Source organism: Ambystoma mexicanum, chromosome 3p (genome assembly GCF_040938575.1).
Source record: "Ambystoma mexicanum isolate Mex_15411 chromosome 3p, UKY_AmexF1_1, whole genome shotgun sequence".
In the NCBI taxonomy this organism is placed as follows: domain Eukaryota; kingdom Metazoa; phylum Chordata; class Amphibia; order Caudata; family Ambystomatidae; genus Ambystoma; species Ambystoma mexicanum.
The window spans coordinates 707,150,439-707,166,818 of record NC_090925.1 but is presented as its reverse complement, the minus strand read 5'-3'; the positions used below and the strand labels follow the sequence as shown (position 1 = coordinate 707,166,818).

Sequence of the window (16,380 nt, the reverse complement as noted above, 5' to 3'; positions counted from 1 at the left end):
TTGAACTCAGTTACTCTTGTCTACAGATTCATTATGGGAGCACTTTATGTGCTCTCAGTACTCTTGAACTGTGTCCTAAAGCAGTTACATGGACTAGACGTGGACTGCCAAGCATCCAGGAGAGTATGGTGCAGTCCCGTGGCAGTGTATTAGGAGTTAGAGGCTTAAGCCAAACATCTTGGAGTAGGGTGTTTGCAGGGGCTAAAACCTAGTGGTTAGTGCCATGCTGTGGGGGAGCTGGAGTGGGCATTCTGGCATAGGCCGGGGCTCTGTAATCTTTCGACTCTCCAGATATTTTGGACTACCACTCCCATGATGCCCAGCCTTTGACTGTACAGGCTAGTTGTGATGGGTGTTGAAGTCCAAAGAATCTGGAGAACCAGAGTTCAAGCCAAGCCACCTCCATCTCTGCCACCTACCTTCTCAGTCATCCGACCCATGAAGCGCGTGTCAGCTGAGGCTTTCGCCACCATCTTCTCACCCCCCCCTCCCACTTTCCCCTTTGGCTGACTCCCACCTTGACATAGCCCTCTCCAAGCTCCACTCTGCTATCTCTGATACTCTTGATATCCTTGCCCCTGTCATGGGTATCCGCCTGAAGCCCAAAGCCAAGTGCAACTCCTGATATGACTCAAACCTCGTCACCCTAAAACGAAAATGCAGGGTGGCCGAGAGGAAATGGCGGGCTTCATGTACACACTCTGACGAACTGGCCTGCCACCTGCTGCAAAGGCAATACCGGCTCTCTGTCTTAACCAAGAAGAGAGCTCATATCCAAGCCCGCGTCTCTGCAGCATCTAACAACTCGGCAGAACTCTTAAAAATCTGCAAGGAACTGGCCAATCCTGCTGCAGTCTCTACCTCTTCTGTCCCTTCCCAGGCCCTCTGTGTGGCACTGGCCTCTCATTTCGTCTCAAAAACTCAGGACATCCTGTCTGCACTCTCCTCCTATCCTCTCCCTTCCCCTACTCCCTGCTCCTCCTCTGGCCCTTCTGCAGCCACCCCTCCTCCCTCCTTCTCTTCCTTTCCCCTTTTCTCTGCAGACTAGCTTTCTAGACCAGTCCGATCTATGAAAGTCTCAACGAAACGGGTTTACCCCTGTTCTTCCAAAACTTTCAAGGGCCGGATCGACTCCCTGCCCCTTAACTAGCTGATCTCTGCAACCACCCCTTCGCCACTGGAGTCTTCCCATCCCCCCTGAAGCACTCCCTTGTGCACCCCTTCTTAAAAAACCCTCTGCTGACCCCACTTGCCCGGCTAACTATCGCCCAATCTATATCGCTCCCTTCCTGGGCAAGCTCCTGGAGAAACTGGCCATCTCCCAGCTGAATCTCCATACTGAATCTGTTGGTTGTCTTCATGACCACCAGTCTGGCTTCAGAGCTGCCAGAAGCACGGAAACTGCTCTCCTGAACATCTGTGAAGACCTGCTCTCCAACATTGATACTAACACCCCATGCGTCCTCATCTTGCTTGATCTCTCTTCTGCCTTTGATACCGTCAACCATGCCATCCTGCTGAAACGTCTCCGTGATAATGGGGCATCACTGGTCGGGCTCTGGTGTGGCTGACCTCTTTCCTCTCTGACTGACCCTCCCAGGTCCAACTTGGGTCCTTCCTCTCCTCTGTCTTCTACTCTACCTGTGGTGTCCCCCAGGGGTCCATCCTCTCTTCCCTGGCTGTTCAACCAATATCTGGCACTCCTTGCCCACCGCATCGCCACTCTCTCCCCCAACTTCCATTGTTATGCGGATGACGCGCAGCTCATTTTCAGGCTACCCTCTGCCACCTCCTCTCCGTCCCTCATCTCAACTGTCTGTCTGCTCTCCAGGAGTGGTGTGCTGCCAATGACCTCTGCTTTAATGCCAGCAAGACTGAGATTCTCCTCATCGGCACACCGGCTCCCTCCTTCCCTGTTGCTCTCTGGCCGGCCTCTCTTGGCCCTCCTCCTGCTCCCACCCATGAGACAAAAAACATTGAGGTCATCTTCGACTCCACACTCTCCTTCTCTCCTCACATCTCTGGCGTCTTTAAGAAGTCACACTACCAGCTGCACCTCCTCATAGGTATTCTTCCTGCCTTTACCCTCCACCCTCTGCAACTTATCCAGAACAGGACTGCAAGACTTGTCCTTGGCCTCAAGCCCAGGGATCGTATCTCTCCAGGACTGAAATCGCTGCACTGGCTCCCAGTGGCTGCGAGGATTAAGTTCAAAACCCTCTTCATTGTCCACAAGGCCTTCTGGGGCCGCAATATCTTCAACTCTCTCTTCCTAAATACCTTCCTCCCGAGCCCTTCGCTCATCCGCCTCCAAATCCCTCAGGGTCAGTCGCTTCTCCAAGCAACGAGTTGTTGGTAGATCTCTCTCTTCGGCAGGGGCCTCCCTCTGGAACAGCCTTCCTACCTCCCTGAAACTTGAGGAGAAACATCTCCGGTTCCGGAAGCACCTTAAAACCCTCCTCTTTGCTTCTGCTTTCTCTCCTCCTCTCCCCTGCTGAATTCCTAGCTGAAACTGCACTGGGTACCTTGCCACCCCGCCTGATCTCGGGGCCCAGGCACCGCCAGCTGCACACCTGCACTGCCTTCCTGGCAACCCCTGCACCTGGGGACTGTTTTCTGTATCCCTTCAGTCCCCGTACCAGCACTTATGTCTGCACTTACCCTGCACTTGCCACCTCTGGCTGTTTATTATCATATTTTTCTTCTACCCCTTGTACTGCACTTTCCCCTCGCCCTTCCCCCTCTCACTTTTCCCTTTTCCCCCTCTCCCTCCCATGCACTTGCGCGATCTGAATGACACCTGGCCTAGTAGGATCGTTGTCTGTCTTCCCTTTGTTCTCCCGCCCTTGCCTTGTCGCGCCTCAAAACACTTGTGTATAGGCGTGTTTATAAGTACCATATCATATCATATATCAGAGTTATGGCCTTTTGTTTTAGGCGAGCCCTGGTCTTGAGATGTAATATTGGGCGCCCCCGTCTCCTCTTGAACTTTGAAGGTAGCGCAGTGAGGCACCATTAAAGGGCGATGGCATGCCCAGAGTTGACTTTACTCCTCTGCCGCCATCACTCTCATGGCGCTCTCAGCAGTGGTCTCCTCAAGGTGACAGGACCATTGAGCTGCCTGGTAGACCATACCATTTAGTCTTCGACAATATTGCACAGTAGGCATCAGGTGGGATTAGACCAAGTGGGTGGTGTTGATTTCCTGCTTCTCACAAGTAGCGGTGAGCAGAAAAACATCAGAGCCCAGGGGAGGGGGGTGCTGCACTAGAAACTCCAGGAGATGTGCGGTATTTGCTGGGATCTTCAACTAGATGCCTCCAGCAGACAGGGAAGCTGCGACAATAAGGTGGCACTAGGTGGGTTCCTAGTGCACCACCAGCAGAAGATGGGCCCCGGGGAGTGATTGTATCCCGAAAACATCCAAATGTTTTGCATTCTAAGGGGGTAGCTGCAGAATTGTCCTTTGTCTGAGGATGCATTTCGAGGGGATTGGGTCCTCCGACGTATTCCATATCTATGACATGTAATCACCACAGCTGTGCTGCTTCGGAAATTTTTTTCGGCGTCTGCGTCCTGCGTCGATGACGTCGATGGGCCGTCGTCGAGGACCTCCTCCGACGTCATCCGATGTGATAAGTAGGACGCACGACGCCCGTAGCCTCAGTTCCGTTTTTTCCGCGAACGTGTTGCTTCGTGATTCTCGGTTCACGCCTCGACTCTTTGGAGTTCTGTTTTTCTCGGTTCTTCGAACCTGTTCGTTTTGTGACAATCCTTCGTGTGAAGATGTCTTCTACTTCGTCTTCGACCCCACGTCCGGGTTTCAAGAAGTGCGGGGAGTGTGGGTCCAAGATGTCGGTGACGGACTCGCACGACGCCTGCCTCTGGTGCCTCGGGGAGGCCCACGACACGGATGACTGTATCGACTGCCAGTCGCTCACGTCCAAAGCCTTACGCGAACGTAAGAAGAAGTTGTCGGTAGGTCGGGTGTCCAAGCCCCGGAAGTCGAAATCTGCGGGGCTTTCGACGGCTGATTCGAGGGGTGACTCTCCGTGTCATCGTCGGAAGTCTCGTGGGTCTCCTTCTAGGAGTCGGTCTCGCCACTCCTCAGCCTCTTCGAGGCATTCTCGGAAGCGCCGACACCGGTCGTCTTCCAGGTCCTCTTCGGAGGACTCTGCCCGGCACGTCGCTTACCCCACCAGCCGTGTGACGCCGGAGGAATGGGCTTCCTTCGGGAAGAAAATGCTGGCGATTCTTGAGTCGCAGGGTACTAAGCCGTCCGCGCCCCCGAGTGGGGTCGGTCGTGAGAGGTCGAGAGACACCGCTCGCAAGAGTGGTCGGCACGAGTCACGGGAGAGGTCCCGTTCGGACAAGGAGACTCGTTCTCGACGTACCCGTTCCAGGTCCCGGTCCACGACGCGTTCGAGACCGTGTGCACCTGTGAGGTCTTCGAGGAAGACATCGACGTCTGAGGCGTTAAGGGCGTCGACAGGCTTTCTCGAGGCTCCGGCTCCGAGGAAGTCGTCGAAGCCGTCGACGCTCAGGTCGTCGAGGGACACGCTCGGGGCTCCAGCCTCGAGGGCTGTGTCGACGCCGCCGATGCTGGAGGCGCTGCATCTGACGTCGACGCCGATCCTCTCGGCGCCGATGCCGGTTCTCTCGACGCTGGCGCCGATTCGCTCAACGCCATCGACGCCTTTCGTGTCGGAGGTACCCCGTGGCACGGGTGAACCCCCTAGGAAGGCTCTGGTTAAGAGCAAGCACTCTCGGGTGCCTTCTTTTCGCCACCTGGACTATATTTCAGAGCCGGATGAGGATTCTGATGGCCTGGTTCCTAGTCAGGTTCCAGATGAAATTGTCTCGGGCCATAGTCAGTTTGACGATTTGAGACAGTCACTGCATGATGCCAGTGGACTGGACACCTCTCCGGAGGTGGAGTTTTGTAGGCCTGAGCCTGGCTCTCATGCCGATTCCTCGTATCGGTGCCTTATGGCTAGGGTTTCTGAGTACCTGGGATGGTCTGCTCCCCCAGGGGAGTTTGTGCAGGATGATCTGACGGACATCCTTGATGTTGGTCCCCCAACTGATCCGGTACTGCCGTTCCATATGGCTTTACAGAGAAGGGTGGCGGCGGCTTGGACTGCTCCGGAGAGTCTCCCGGCGGTGGGTGGATCCTTGTCGCGAAAATACCATCCAGCCAGTAGCGACCCCTGCTACTTGACCAGGCACCCCACTCCGGAGAGTTTGGTGGTGCAGGCGGCCACGGCCCCGGCAAAGCATGCATCGTACCCTACCATCCCTCCTGATAGGGACGACAAACGTTTTGATGGCTGGGCGAAGAAAGTGTTTTCTTCTGGTGGTATGGCGCTTCAGGCGGCCAACTCCATTTGTGCCTTGTCTCGTTTCACACACACTCTGTGGAACTGTGTTGCGTTAGCGGCTGAACATATTCCCGAAGGGGACGAACGGGATGGTTTCCTTCCTATGGTCCAGGATGGTAAGGATGCCATGTGAGTCCGTTCAGTCGGGTTTGGACTTGGCTGAATGCGTCAGTAGGTCCATGGCGGAGAGCACCGTGATACGCAGGTTTGCGTGGTTGCGGAAGTCGGGGTTTGCTCCTGATGTGCAGTCCCGGCTCCTCAACATGCCCTTTAACGGTGAACACCTTTTTGGCAGCAAGGCTGACGAGAGCCTTGAGAGGTTGCAGACCTCGAAAGCTGCAGCGAAGTCGTTGGGCGCTGCAGTTCGCCAACCTCCGCCTTTTCGTCCTGGGGGACAGCAGTGGAGGGGTGGTTCCTTTCGCTATTACTCGTCCTTCAGTAAAGCGAGAGGAGCTGGCAGTCAAAGAGGCCAACGCAGGGGTACCAGAGGTGGACGACAGGGTACCTGTGGTGCCAAGGCCGCTCGGGCAGTTGCCTCTTTGCCCTCAGGTAACGCCGCGGCCGCTCCCACTCAGTCATGAGGCCATGTCCCATGGTTCGCCGGTTGGGGTAAGGCTGGCGCAGCATCTTGTAGAGTGGCAAGCCATTACTTCAGATGTGTGGGTTCTGGAGATCATAACCCACGGCTACTGTCTTCCCTTTCGGCACAGGCCTCGCGACAATCCACCGGGGAACCTCTCTTTGCAGAGTCCGGATCCGCTCCTTGCGCAGGAAATTCAAGCCCTGCTGGAGAAAGGCGCCATAGAACTGGTGCCTGTAGCGGAGAGGAACAAGGGATGGTATTCCCCTTATTTTTTGATTTCGAAGAAAGACGGGGGATTGAGACCCATCATGGACTTGCGCGGTTTGAACAAACTCCTCAGGAAGGACAAGTTCAAGATGGTTACTCTCTCTCAAGTCCTCCAGGCCCTTCAGCTTCAGGACTGGTTGGTGTCACTCGACCTCAAGGATGCTTACTTCCATGTGCCGATCCATCCCAAGCACAAGAAGTACCTGAGGTTCGCGGTTGGCGACTCGCACTTTCAGTTTCGGGTCCTGCCGTTCGGATTGACCTCTGCCCCGAGGGTTTTCACCAAGCTCATGGTGGTGGTGGCAGCGCATCTCAGGCAAGGGGGGGATTCACGTCTACCCCTACCTGGAAGATTGGTTGATCAGGGGGAGCTCTCCCGAGCAAGTCCTGGATCATCTGTCCGTCACCTGCCACTCCCTTCACAGGCTGGGCTTCTCCCTCAATTTAAAGAAGTCCCATTTGACGCCAACACAGCGGCTCCAGTACATCGGAGCAGTGCTCGACACTTCCCTGGGGCAGTGTTTTCCTCCCCAGGTGAGGGCTCTTCACATTCAGCAGATGGTGCACAAGTTTCAGCATGCCCAGACGCTCCCAGCGTTCGAGTTCTTGAGGTTGCTCGGCCTCATGGCATCCTGCATTCTTCTGGTGCCAGAGGCTCGCCTGCGGATGAGATCTTTGCAGTGGGCACTCAAGACGCAATGGTCGCAGTCCTCCGGCAGGATGTCGGACCCGGTTCAGGTGCCGCCCTCGGTCGCCCGGGATCTTCTGTGGTGGGCCGTCAAAGGCACCTTGATGAAGGGGGCTCCATTTTGGCTTCCCTGGCCAGAGGTGACGATCGTGATGGATGCATCCCTCACGGGATGGGGAGCTCATGCCAACGGGCTGACAGTCAGCGGTCGTTGGTCTCCGTCGGAGTCCAGACTCCATATCAATCTGTTGGAGCTGAGGGCCGTCAGGCTAGCCTGAAGGCTTTTCTGCCGACTATGCGAGGAAAGAGTGTCCTGATCCTGACGGACAACACAGTGGCCATGCACTACCTCAACAAAAAGGGGGGGGCAGGGTCACTTCCTCTGTGCAGGTAGGCGATGCAGCTCGAGTTCTGGGCCATCCAGCAGGAAGTTTCGATCTCGGCAGTTCATCTGGCCAGAGACGAAAACGTGACGGCGGACGCTCTGAGCAGGCAGAGCACGATCTCTCACGAGTGGGAGTTGGCTCAGGAGATTCTCCTGGAGATCTTCGCCCTTTGGGGGACCCCTCAAGTGGATCTCTTCGCCTCCAGTGTCAACCGGAAGTGCGAAAGGTTTTGCTTGCGGGAATTTCCTCCAAAAGGAGCCTTAGGAGACGCGTTCGTGGTGGAGTGGTCATTCCCGCTGCTGTACACGTTTCCTCCAGTCCCCGTCATCCCGCAAGTGCTGCGGAGGTTACGGACGTTCGGTTTCCGGATGATCCTCATTGCTCCGGCGTGGGCTCGGAGGACGTGGTACCCGGACCTTCTCGACTTGTCCATCTGCCCTCCACGTCGTCTTCCCTACCGAGACGATCTGCTCTCACGGGAGGGGGGTCAGGTTCTACAACCAGAGGTCAGATCCCTCAACCTTCACGCTTGGCTTCTGAAAGGTTGAGGTATAAGGATTGGGACCTCCCTGAAGACGTGATGGAGGTGTTGCTTTCGGCCCGAAGGCCAGCAACAAAGTCTCTGTTGCCGTTGGCGTAAGTTCTGCGACTGGTGCCGAGTTCAGAATGTGGATCCTTTTGCATGTGACATCCCCATTGTTCTGTCCTTTTTACTTTCTTTCACAAGGACAGGGTTGTCCTTAGAGTTCGTCCTTCTTTTCTTCCAAAGGTAGTGACGGAATTTCATTTGGCCCAGAAGGTTGTTCTTCCGGCATTCTATCCTCCTCCGCATCCTGGTAAGGAAGAGGAGAGGCTCCATAGGCTTGATCCTAGGAGAGCTTTAAGCTTTTATGTTTCAGGCATGTCCCGGGTCAGAGTGGACGATCAACTCTTTATTGGTTACGCTGGAAAGCGTTTAGGGCAAGCTGTGACGAAACAGACTTTGTCTCGCTGGATTATTTTGGCCATCTCGGAGTGCTACCGCTTGGCGGGTAAGGACCCACCGGCTGGCTTGCGGGCCCATTCTACCAGGGGTATGGCTGCATCTACTGCCCTGCAGAGGGGTGTTCCTATTCGCAACATCTGTGATGTAGCCACCTGGGCTTCAGTACATACATTTGTACGTCACTATTCCCTCGATTCCATCCGAGCACAGGATCTGGCCTTTGGCAAGGCGGTCCTTTGCTCTGCTATTTGATTGGCTATTCTAAATTTTGATTCTAAATTCTTTCCCTCCTCCTTGCTCTGGTACTGCTTTGGGAGTCTGTCATAGATATGGAATACGTCGGAGGACCCAATCCCCTCGAAGAACAAGTTACTTTCTTACCTGGTAACGTTCTTTCGATGGGATGGTCCGACGACGTATTCCATATCGCTCCCGCCCTGCCTTCCCCGCTGCAGAATTTCTTTGCGATTGCAGCTTACGTTCCGCAAGGCTTTGTGTCTGACTGGCAGTTGACTAGTGTCACACGTTCTGGGGGAAAAAACTACAACTGAGGCTACGGGCGTCGTGCGTCCTACTTATCACATCGGATGACGTCGGACGTCGGAGGAGGTCCTCGACGACGGCGCATCGACGTCATCGACGCAGGACGCAGACACCGAAAAAAGTTTCCGAAGCAGCACAGCTGTGGTGATTACATGTCATAGATATGGAATACGTCGTCGGACCATCCCATCGAAAGAACGTTACCAGGTAAGAAAGTAACTTGTTCAACTCCTTGCACCAGCCTTTTATTATTATTAGGGTATTTATTGAGGGCGGACCTTGTTTCGTGAAGCAAATGAGTGCTTTACAATCATAGGGGGTAGAACACAGTGAGGGAAGCGGAGAAAAAAGGTGCGTGGAGCTAACGGGAGGGCGGGCGATTGGCAGCATGAGGGAAGACGGTGGGGAGCTTTCGGAACTACCAGAGCTGTGTCTGGCGAGGCCTGCCTCTTGGCTTTCACGGGGTAACCGTGCGATAGCTGGAGCCCCTACCTGGCACTTCTGAGTGGCGCTGCGATTACAAAGTCCCACACTCCAGCGCATGTACTGCACATCACTGCGCGTGGTGAGGTGCTTCCTTGTCCCAGTGACTGGTGAGATCCAACCCGATTGACTGCACAAGGTGGTGTTTCACTTGGTGTGTGGAGACATGATGTACTTGTATAAAAACATATACCATACCATGATACGATAAGTGAACCCTCCCCATGTCTGCCTTTACTTTATTTTCTTATAGAATTTTGGTACCCTTTTCTCCCAGCTCACCCTGTCCTGTCTCTGCCATCTCGTAATCGTTCTTGGTTTTCTGCTTCCAGTCTCTGCCCCCTGTCCAGGGTGTACCCTCTGCGCCCCCCCTGCTGCTCCTATTCTCACATCCCTTGAATCTCCAAGCCTAGCCAAATGTGTGGTTACCAGGCTCTGCTACCCCCACGGCCTTCATTTCACATTCTGCTGTGGCTGCCTCCATTCCTCTTGCCTTTGCCTCTCTGCTGCCCCCTTCTGTCACAGGCTGGACTGACTCTGCTTCTCCTTGTAGTGTGGTGAGTCCAACGCCCTGGATCTCGACAGGCCAATCACCGCCGTGGCTGGACAGAGGCTGGTCCTAGGAATGATTCCAGGTGAGTCCACATGAATAATCCCTTCCTGCCATTAATTAGCCAGCCTGCAGGAGTTCACTGGGGCCTTACCCAAGATGCACAGGTGCAATGTGAGCGTCACCTGAAACCGGACCTGCCTCCATTTAAAAAAGAATAACCCAGAGATCCATGTCACCCGATGCCCCACCCACATCCACCCATCACTATGTGCCCTGCCAAACAGCCACATGGCAACAAAAAAAAAGCAAACACAACAGCATGATGCCAGAAAAGGGGCCGGTATTTACTCGCTGTGCTTTCTATCCACCCACACCTCCATGTGATTGGCCACTAGCAGTATGTTGGTAGCCAGTCACATGATTGTGTCGGAGGGGTTTCTGGCACTCCTGGAAACCCAGAATCTCCATACTTATCCCCTGAGACCCAGTGAAGAACCTGGAAACCCAGAGTCTCCGGGCTAAACCCAGAGACTAGGCAGGTCTGCCTGAAACGTGAAGGTGCACTGCAATTTGGATGCTAATCCTACGGGTCTGCCTAAACCAGGGGTGCCCAACTGATTTTGACAGAGGGCTTAAAGTACTGTGCATGATGGATATAGTGGGCCGAAAAGTAAATGTGGGTGGGGCGGTAGGTGCGGTGGGGCGTGGCGTGGCAGGAAGCTTTTTCAACCCCCAATTTCTATTAAACACATGGAAAAAGAATACATTTTTGAGGTGTAATGATTTTTATTTGTATTTCGAACTTACATTTTGTACTGCACATTATCCATTGTTATCATTTATTTCTATTTAGTTATTGCCTATCGTCTGTTTACTTAAATTATATATATTTCATTGACCCTTGATTGGACATTCCATTATTTTGGACTGCTATACTTTACTGTTTGGGTTGCCAAAGAGGAGTATGGCCATCGTTGAGTCAGGTTTCCACAAAAAGCAAAGGATGTACATCTCCTAACTGTGCCTGTTTTTAGCTTTAATTTTGGGTTCACACTTGGAGTGCGACACTATGCCCCATGGTCCCCACCCCCAACCAAACACTATGCACCATGGTCCCCACCCCCAACCAAACACTATGCACCATGGTCCCCACCCCCAACCAAACACTATGCACCATGGTCCCCATCCCCAACCAAACACTATGCACCATGGTCCCCACCCCTCAAGCAAACACTATGCCCCATGGCCCCCACCCTCAACCAAACACTATGCCCCATGGCCCCCACCTCTCAAGCAAACACTATGCCCCATGACACCCACCTCTCAAGCAAACACTATGCCCCATGACACCCACCTCTCAAGCAATCACTATGACCCATGACACCCACCCCTCAAACAAACACTATGCCCCATGGTCCCCACCCCCAACCAAACACTATGCCCCATGGCCCCCACCACCAACCAAACACAATGCCCCATGGCCCCCACTCCTCAGGTAAACACTATGCCCCATGGCCCCCACCCCTCAAGCAAACACTATGCCCCAAGGCACCCACCCCTCAAGCAAACACTATGCCCCAAGGCACCCACCCCCCAAGCAAACGCTATGCCCCATGGCCCCCACTCCCCAACCAAACACTATGCCCCATGGCCCCCACCCCTCAAGCAAACACTATGCCCCATGGCCCCCACTCCCCAACCAAACACTATGCCCCATGGCCCCCACCCCTCAAGCAAACACTATTCCCCATGGCCCCCACCCCTCAAGCAAACACTACGCCCCATGGCCCCCACCCCTCAAGCAAACACTATTCCCCATGGCCCCCACCCCTCAAGCAAACACTACGCCCCATGGCCCCCACCCCCAACCAAACACTACGCCCCATGGCCCCCACCCCTCAATCAAACACTATGCCCCCCACCCACAACCAAACACTACGCCCCATGGCCCCCACCCCTCAAGCAAACACTACGCCCCATGGCCCCCACCCCCAACCAAACACTATGACCCATGGCCCCCAACCAAACACTATGCCCCATGATACCCACCCCTCAACCAAACACTATGCCCCATGGCCCCCACCCCTCAACCAAACACCATGGCCCATACCCCCAAGCATGCACCATGCATACATACCCATACAGACCCAAACCCCCCACCCCTAACTCGGCACACAAATTCACAAGCATACACCAATACACTATGCACCCTTACAGACCCAAATCCCCCAACTCAGCACACAAACTAACTAGTATACACCATGCACCCATACAGGTCCGAACCCCCACCCCCAGCTCACCAAACAAACTCACAAGCATGCACCCATACAGAACCGGACCCCCCCGCCCCCGCATCTCAACATACACTGCACTTGCACACAAACACATTTAGGCAGACCTGACACCCCCCCCCCGCCCCCCGCATCTCAACATACACTGCAATTGCACACACACACAAACAAACATTCAGGCATACCCGACACTCACCCCACACCTGCATCTCAACATGCACTTTCACACAACAACATACATTCAGGCAGACCCGACCCCCCCCCCGCCATCTCAACACACACTGCACTTGCACACAAATACATTCAGGCAGACCCGACAACCCCCACCCCCGCATCTCAACACACACTGCACTTGCACACAAACACATTCAGGCAGACCCGACAGAAACCCCCCCACCCCCCACACCACCAAAATCCAACATACACTGGACTTGCACACAAACACATTCAGGCAGACCCGACACACACCCCCCCCCCTCCGTCTCAACACACACTGCACTTGCACACACAAACATTCAGGCATACCCGACACTCACCCCACACCTGCATCTCAACATGCACTTTCACACAACAACATACATTCAGGCAGACCCGACCCTCCCCCCCCCGGCACACTGCACTTGCACACAAATACATTCAGGCAGACCTGACACACACCCCACCCCTGCATCTCAACACACACTGCACTTGCACACAAACACATTTAGGCAGACCTGACAGCCCCCCCACCCCCCACACCACCAACATCCAACATACACTGCACTTGCACACAAACACATTCAGGCAGACCCAACACACACCCCACCCCTGCATCTCAACACACACTGCACTTGCACACAAACACATTTAGGCAGACCCGACAACCCCCACCCCCGCATCTCAACACACAAAGACTTTTCCTAATGGAGGGCGGCCGATGCTGCTTGCGGGCTGCCCTCCGTTAGGAAAGTGTTTGTTGCTGGTGGGTCGGACAAAACGGCATGGCGGGCCGCAACTGGCCCGCGGCCCATATGTTGTGCACCCATGGCCTAAACCCTACATCTGTATCGTGAATGCAGCTCGGTCCATAGAGGTACATAGCAGCAACAGCCGACACTTAGGCCCCAGTGTACCCATCTAGCACCTCCCAACTTCCAACTGAGCTCCTGCCCCGGGGCTATCCACCCCCCGCCCCTGTGTGCCTTATCATGCAATCAATAATAGGACACAGACAATTATTGTGGGTAGGCAAGGCCGCAGTTGCTTTATTAGGCAGGAGGTAACTTACAGGTGATCCGTTGGCACCACTCATGTTCTATACTAAGCATGTGGTCCTTACAATAACTGTACCCCCACCCTATGTTACCTGCACTTCTACCGAGTTTGCCCGCTTCCTCAGTTTCCCCGGTCACCCGTCCTCCCTTGCGATTTGCCCAGATCTCCCACCCCCTAACAATCTTACAGAATTTTCCCAGTCCCACCCCACCTCTTTGTCCTTGCTTATTTCCCAGGTCTGACGCACCTTACGCCATTGCTCAGTACTCTCAGGGTTCCTGCCCTGTTACACCATACCCAGTTACCGAAGCCACCCAGCCTCTTACACACGACTAGCTTTCCGAGGTCACTGGCCCTCTTATCTAAATCCTGGGTTTCCGATCTCATATCTCCTAATCTTCCCTTGCATAGATTCCCAGATCTCCTGACCTCTCACCCCTCATTGGCGGTCTACTCATTTCCCAACTGCTCAAGTTCACCACTTTGTATTTTTCCCAGACCTTCTTACCTCCTCCACCCCCAACTTCCCTCTCCATGCCCTCTGCTTCATTTTCTTGATTTCGGTCCCTTTTCTCCAATATATATTTGTGTTATTCCCGCACATGCCCAACTCCCCATAATCCTTGTTTTCCCCGCTTTACTTGCCTCCCACCCGTACTACTATCTTATCCATCCTCTCCTTTTCTTCTTTCTGTATTCCCCTCGCGGCTTCCAGCGGTTGAGCCTGCAGACCCGTTGCTTAACGTCGTGACTGCGCAGTCCTTTGTGGCCCCTGGCAGCACTTCCAGCCTGGACACACCATCTACCTCCGCTGCAACGGATTTAGCAACGGATCTATAAACACATGACAAAACATCAGCATTAATGCACACATTAAAACATCTGTTCAACTCCATTGCTGATGTGGGCTGGCGGGTTTTATCCTCCTCTGTTTTACACCGGTGAAAAGAGGATTAATTCCTGCAAAGACCCCTATATAAACCCTCCCTAGACTTGCCCTTTCCGTGTCACTCCTGCCGCCCCAAATGAGTTCCATTTCCTGGCCTGCAGCTCCAGCCCTGTTTCCGAAGGCCCTCTAAATAGCCAGCTCCAAGCCTAGGGGACCATGATCTGGACTTGGGTGACTGGGGTCAAAGCGGAAAGGCTTCCAGGTCGCACATCTCAGCCTGTCCAGTGCAATACATCTTGATTAATATCCACACAAACCCTCATACTCTCGAGTCCATCAGCACACCTATTTACACCCATAAGCAAGCTCTGTCAAATACTACAGACACAGTTTAGAAATCGAACTACTACTTTGATAGCACACACGAGGAGACAAACTTTTAGGCCTGCCGTGTTGATGCGCAGACATGAAGTCGCACGACACGGGAACACTAAGGCTTTCTTGTCAATGGGATCTGGGGGGATGGTCTGTAGTAATGTTAAGACCATATAAAATTCGGAAAAAACACATTCTTACTCACCGAAATGTTTCTTAATGCCCATGTAATATAAAGACATTATATTATTTATTTATTGTGTTTTGGTTCAACAATTAACACATAGAATTGTATATGAATTGTATTTCATTCACTACCTGATAAACTATTAAAAGTTTAATACAAAATGTACATACTTAAATCTGTCTGTGTCAGCGATTGGATGGACCTGTTGCACGTGGCAACGGTCTTCAGTGAGATATGGTCTATCTCTGCTAGAAGCCACAATGTTCCCAGTGGTTTAAATCTGGACAGGATGTGAATGGAGGATAGCTCAGGGGCAACGTGCTCATCTTGGAAGCAAGAAGACGCGCAGCAGAAACCTCTGGGTATTAAACGTTTTATAAATAACCAATTATAATATAAATCCAGAGCTACACGGAAAGGAAAACACTCATGGGGGAGAAAACCTCGGACTGTTCGGGAACAGGATGATCGGTGTGGCAGCAGGTGGCAGGCAGAACTAGAACCGGATGGCAAGGAGTATCAATTCAGGATGCAAGGCTCCACCAGGATCAGAAGAAGTTACTCTCAAGGAAAAGGAATGGCAGGCCAGGACAGGAGGAAGTCTCCCACAAGGAAAGACAAAACACTAGTGCTGGTCATTGGGCTGGCTCTCGGTGGATCCGAGATCCGGCACTAGATATGGAGCCGGATCTTTCGGGATAGGGCCAGAGTCAGCCGCCCAAGCCCATGAACCGTGTTATAATACTTAAAAAACAAAAAAAAGAAAAAAGCGCCTGTGACGGCAGCTTTTACCGCAATTTTGGCACTGGTGTGTAATGCACAATGCTCGCTACATGTACAACTGATTCCTTTCAGTTTTACATGTAGCGAGCACTGTGCATTACACACCAGTTCCAAAGCCAGCGGTAAAGGGCAATGCTGCCGTTGCAGACGCGCTTTCTTTTTGTTTTGTTTTTTTAAGTATTTCAGCATTGCTGGATGTCAACTACGTGCCCCGCCCCCTCGGGCCGCCCTCCCCCCACATCCCCCGCCCTTGTCATGTGGGATCCACCACCACATTTTTTTCCATTTACCCCACTGCAAAACACACTGTAACCAACAAGGAGAGGAAACGAACGCAGAAGCAGGAGAGCAGGAGGCTAGGAAAATTCGGGAGGCCAGAAAGGGTAAGCAGCGGAATGACTGCAATGGAGCGTTGAGATTGAGATGCACTGAGCCGGGGGTGCTTACCCGTTTATAACCAGCGTCCTGAGCTAAATGCGTCTTGCCTGTTTGTCGCCATCTTGCATTGGGCACATGACATCCCAGAGGCTCCATATTGGAATGGGATGCAGACACAGCTGCGACGCGATGACAGGTGCCACCTGTCTCAGTGGGACCAGTGCCGTCCTAGGAGTCGTCTGGGGGTGCATGACAGTGGGCCTCACACCAGCCCGTTCCAAAAAGTTTGAAAGATGGCTCAATTGTGTACAAACCCTCAAAATATGAGGCTCTTTATTCAGATGGACATTCACA

At 53.4% G+C, this 16,380-nt stretch overlaps 1 protein-coding gene across 5 annotated transcripts in view; it reads left to right on the top strand.

Moving 5' to 3' along the window:
* The window catches only part of RGS14 (regulator of G protein signaling 14), a 507,547-nt gene that overhangs the window by 445,823 nt on the left and 45,344 nt on the right, over window positions 1-16,380 (top strand). For all 5 annotated transcript variants that reach the window (XM_069651538.1, XM_069651536.1, XM_069651533.1 and 2 more), the window contains one exon: window positions 9,870-9,951. In XM_069651538.1, the coding sequence (XP_069507639.1) occupies window positions 9,870-9,951 (82 nt within the window). The remainder of the gene's footprint in view (window positions 1-9,869; window positions 9,952-16,380) is intronic.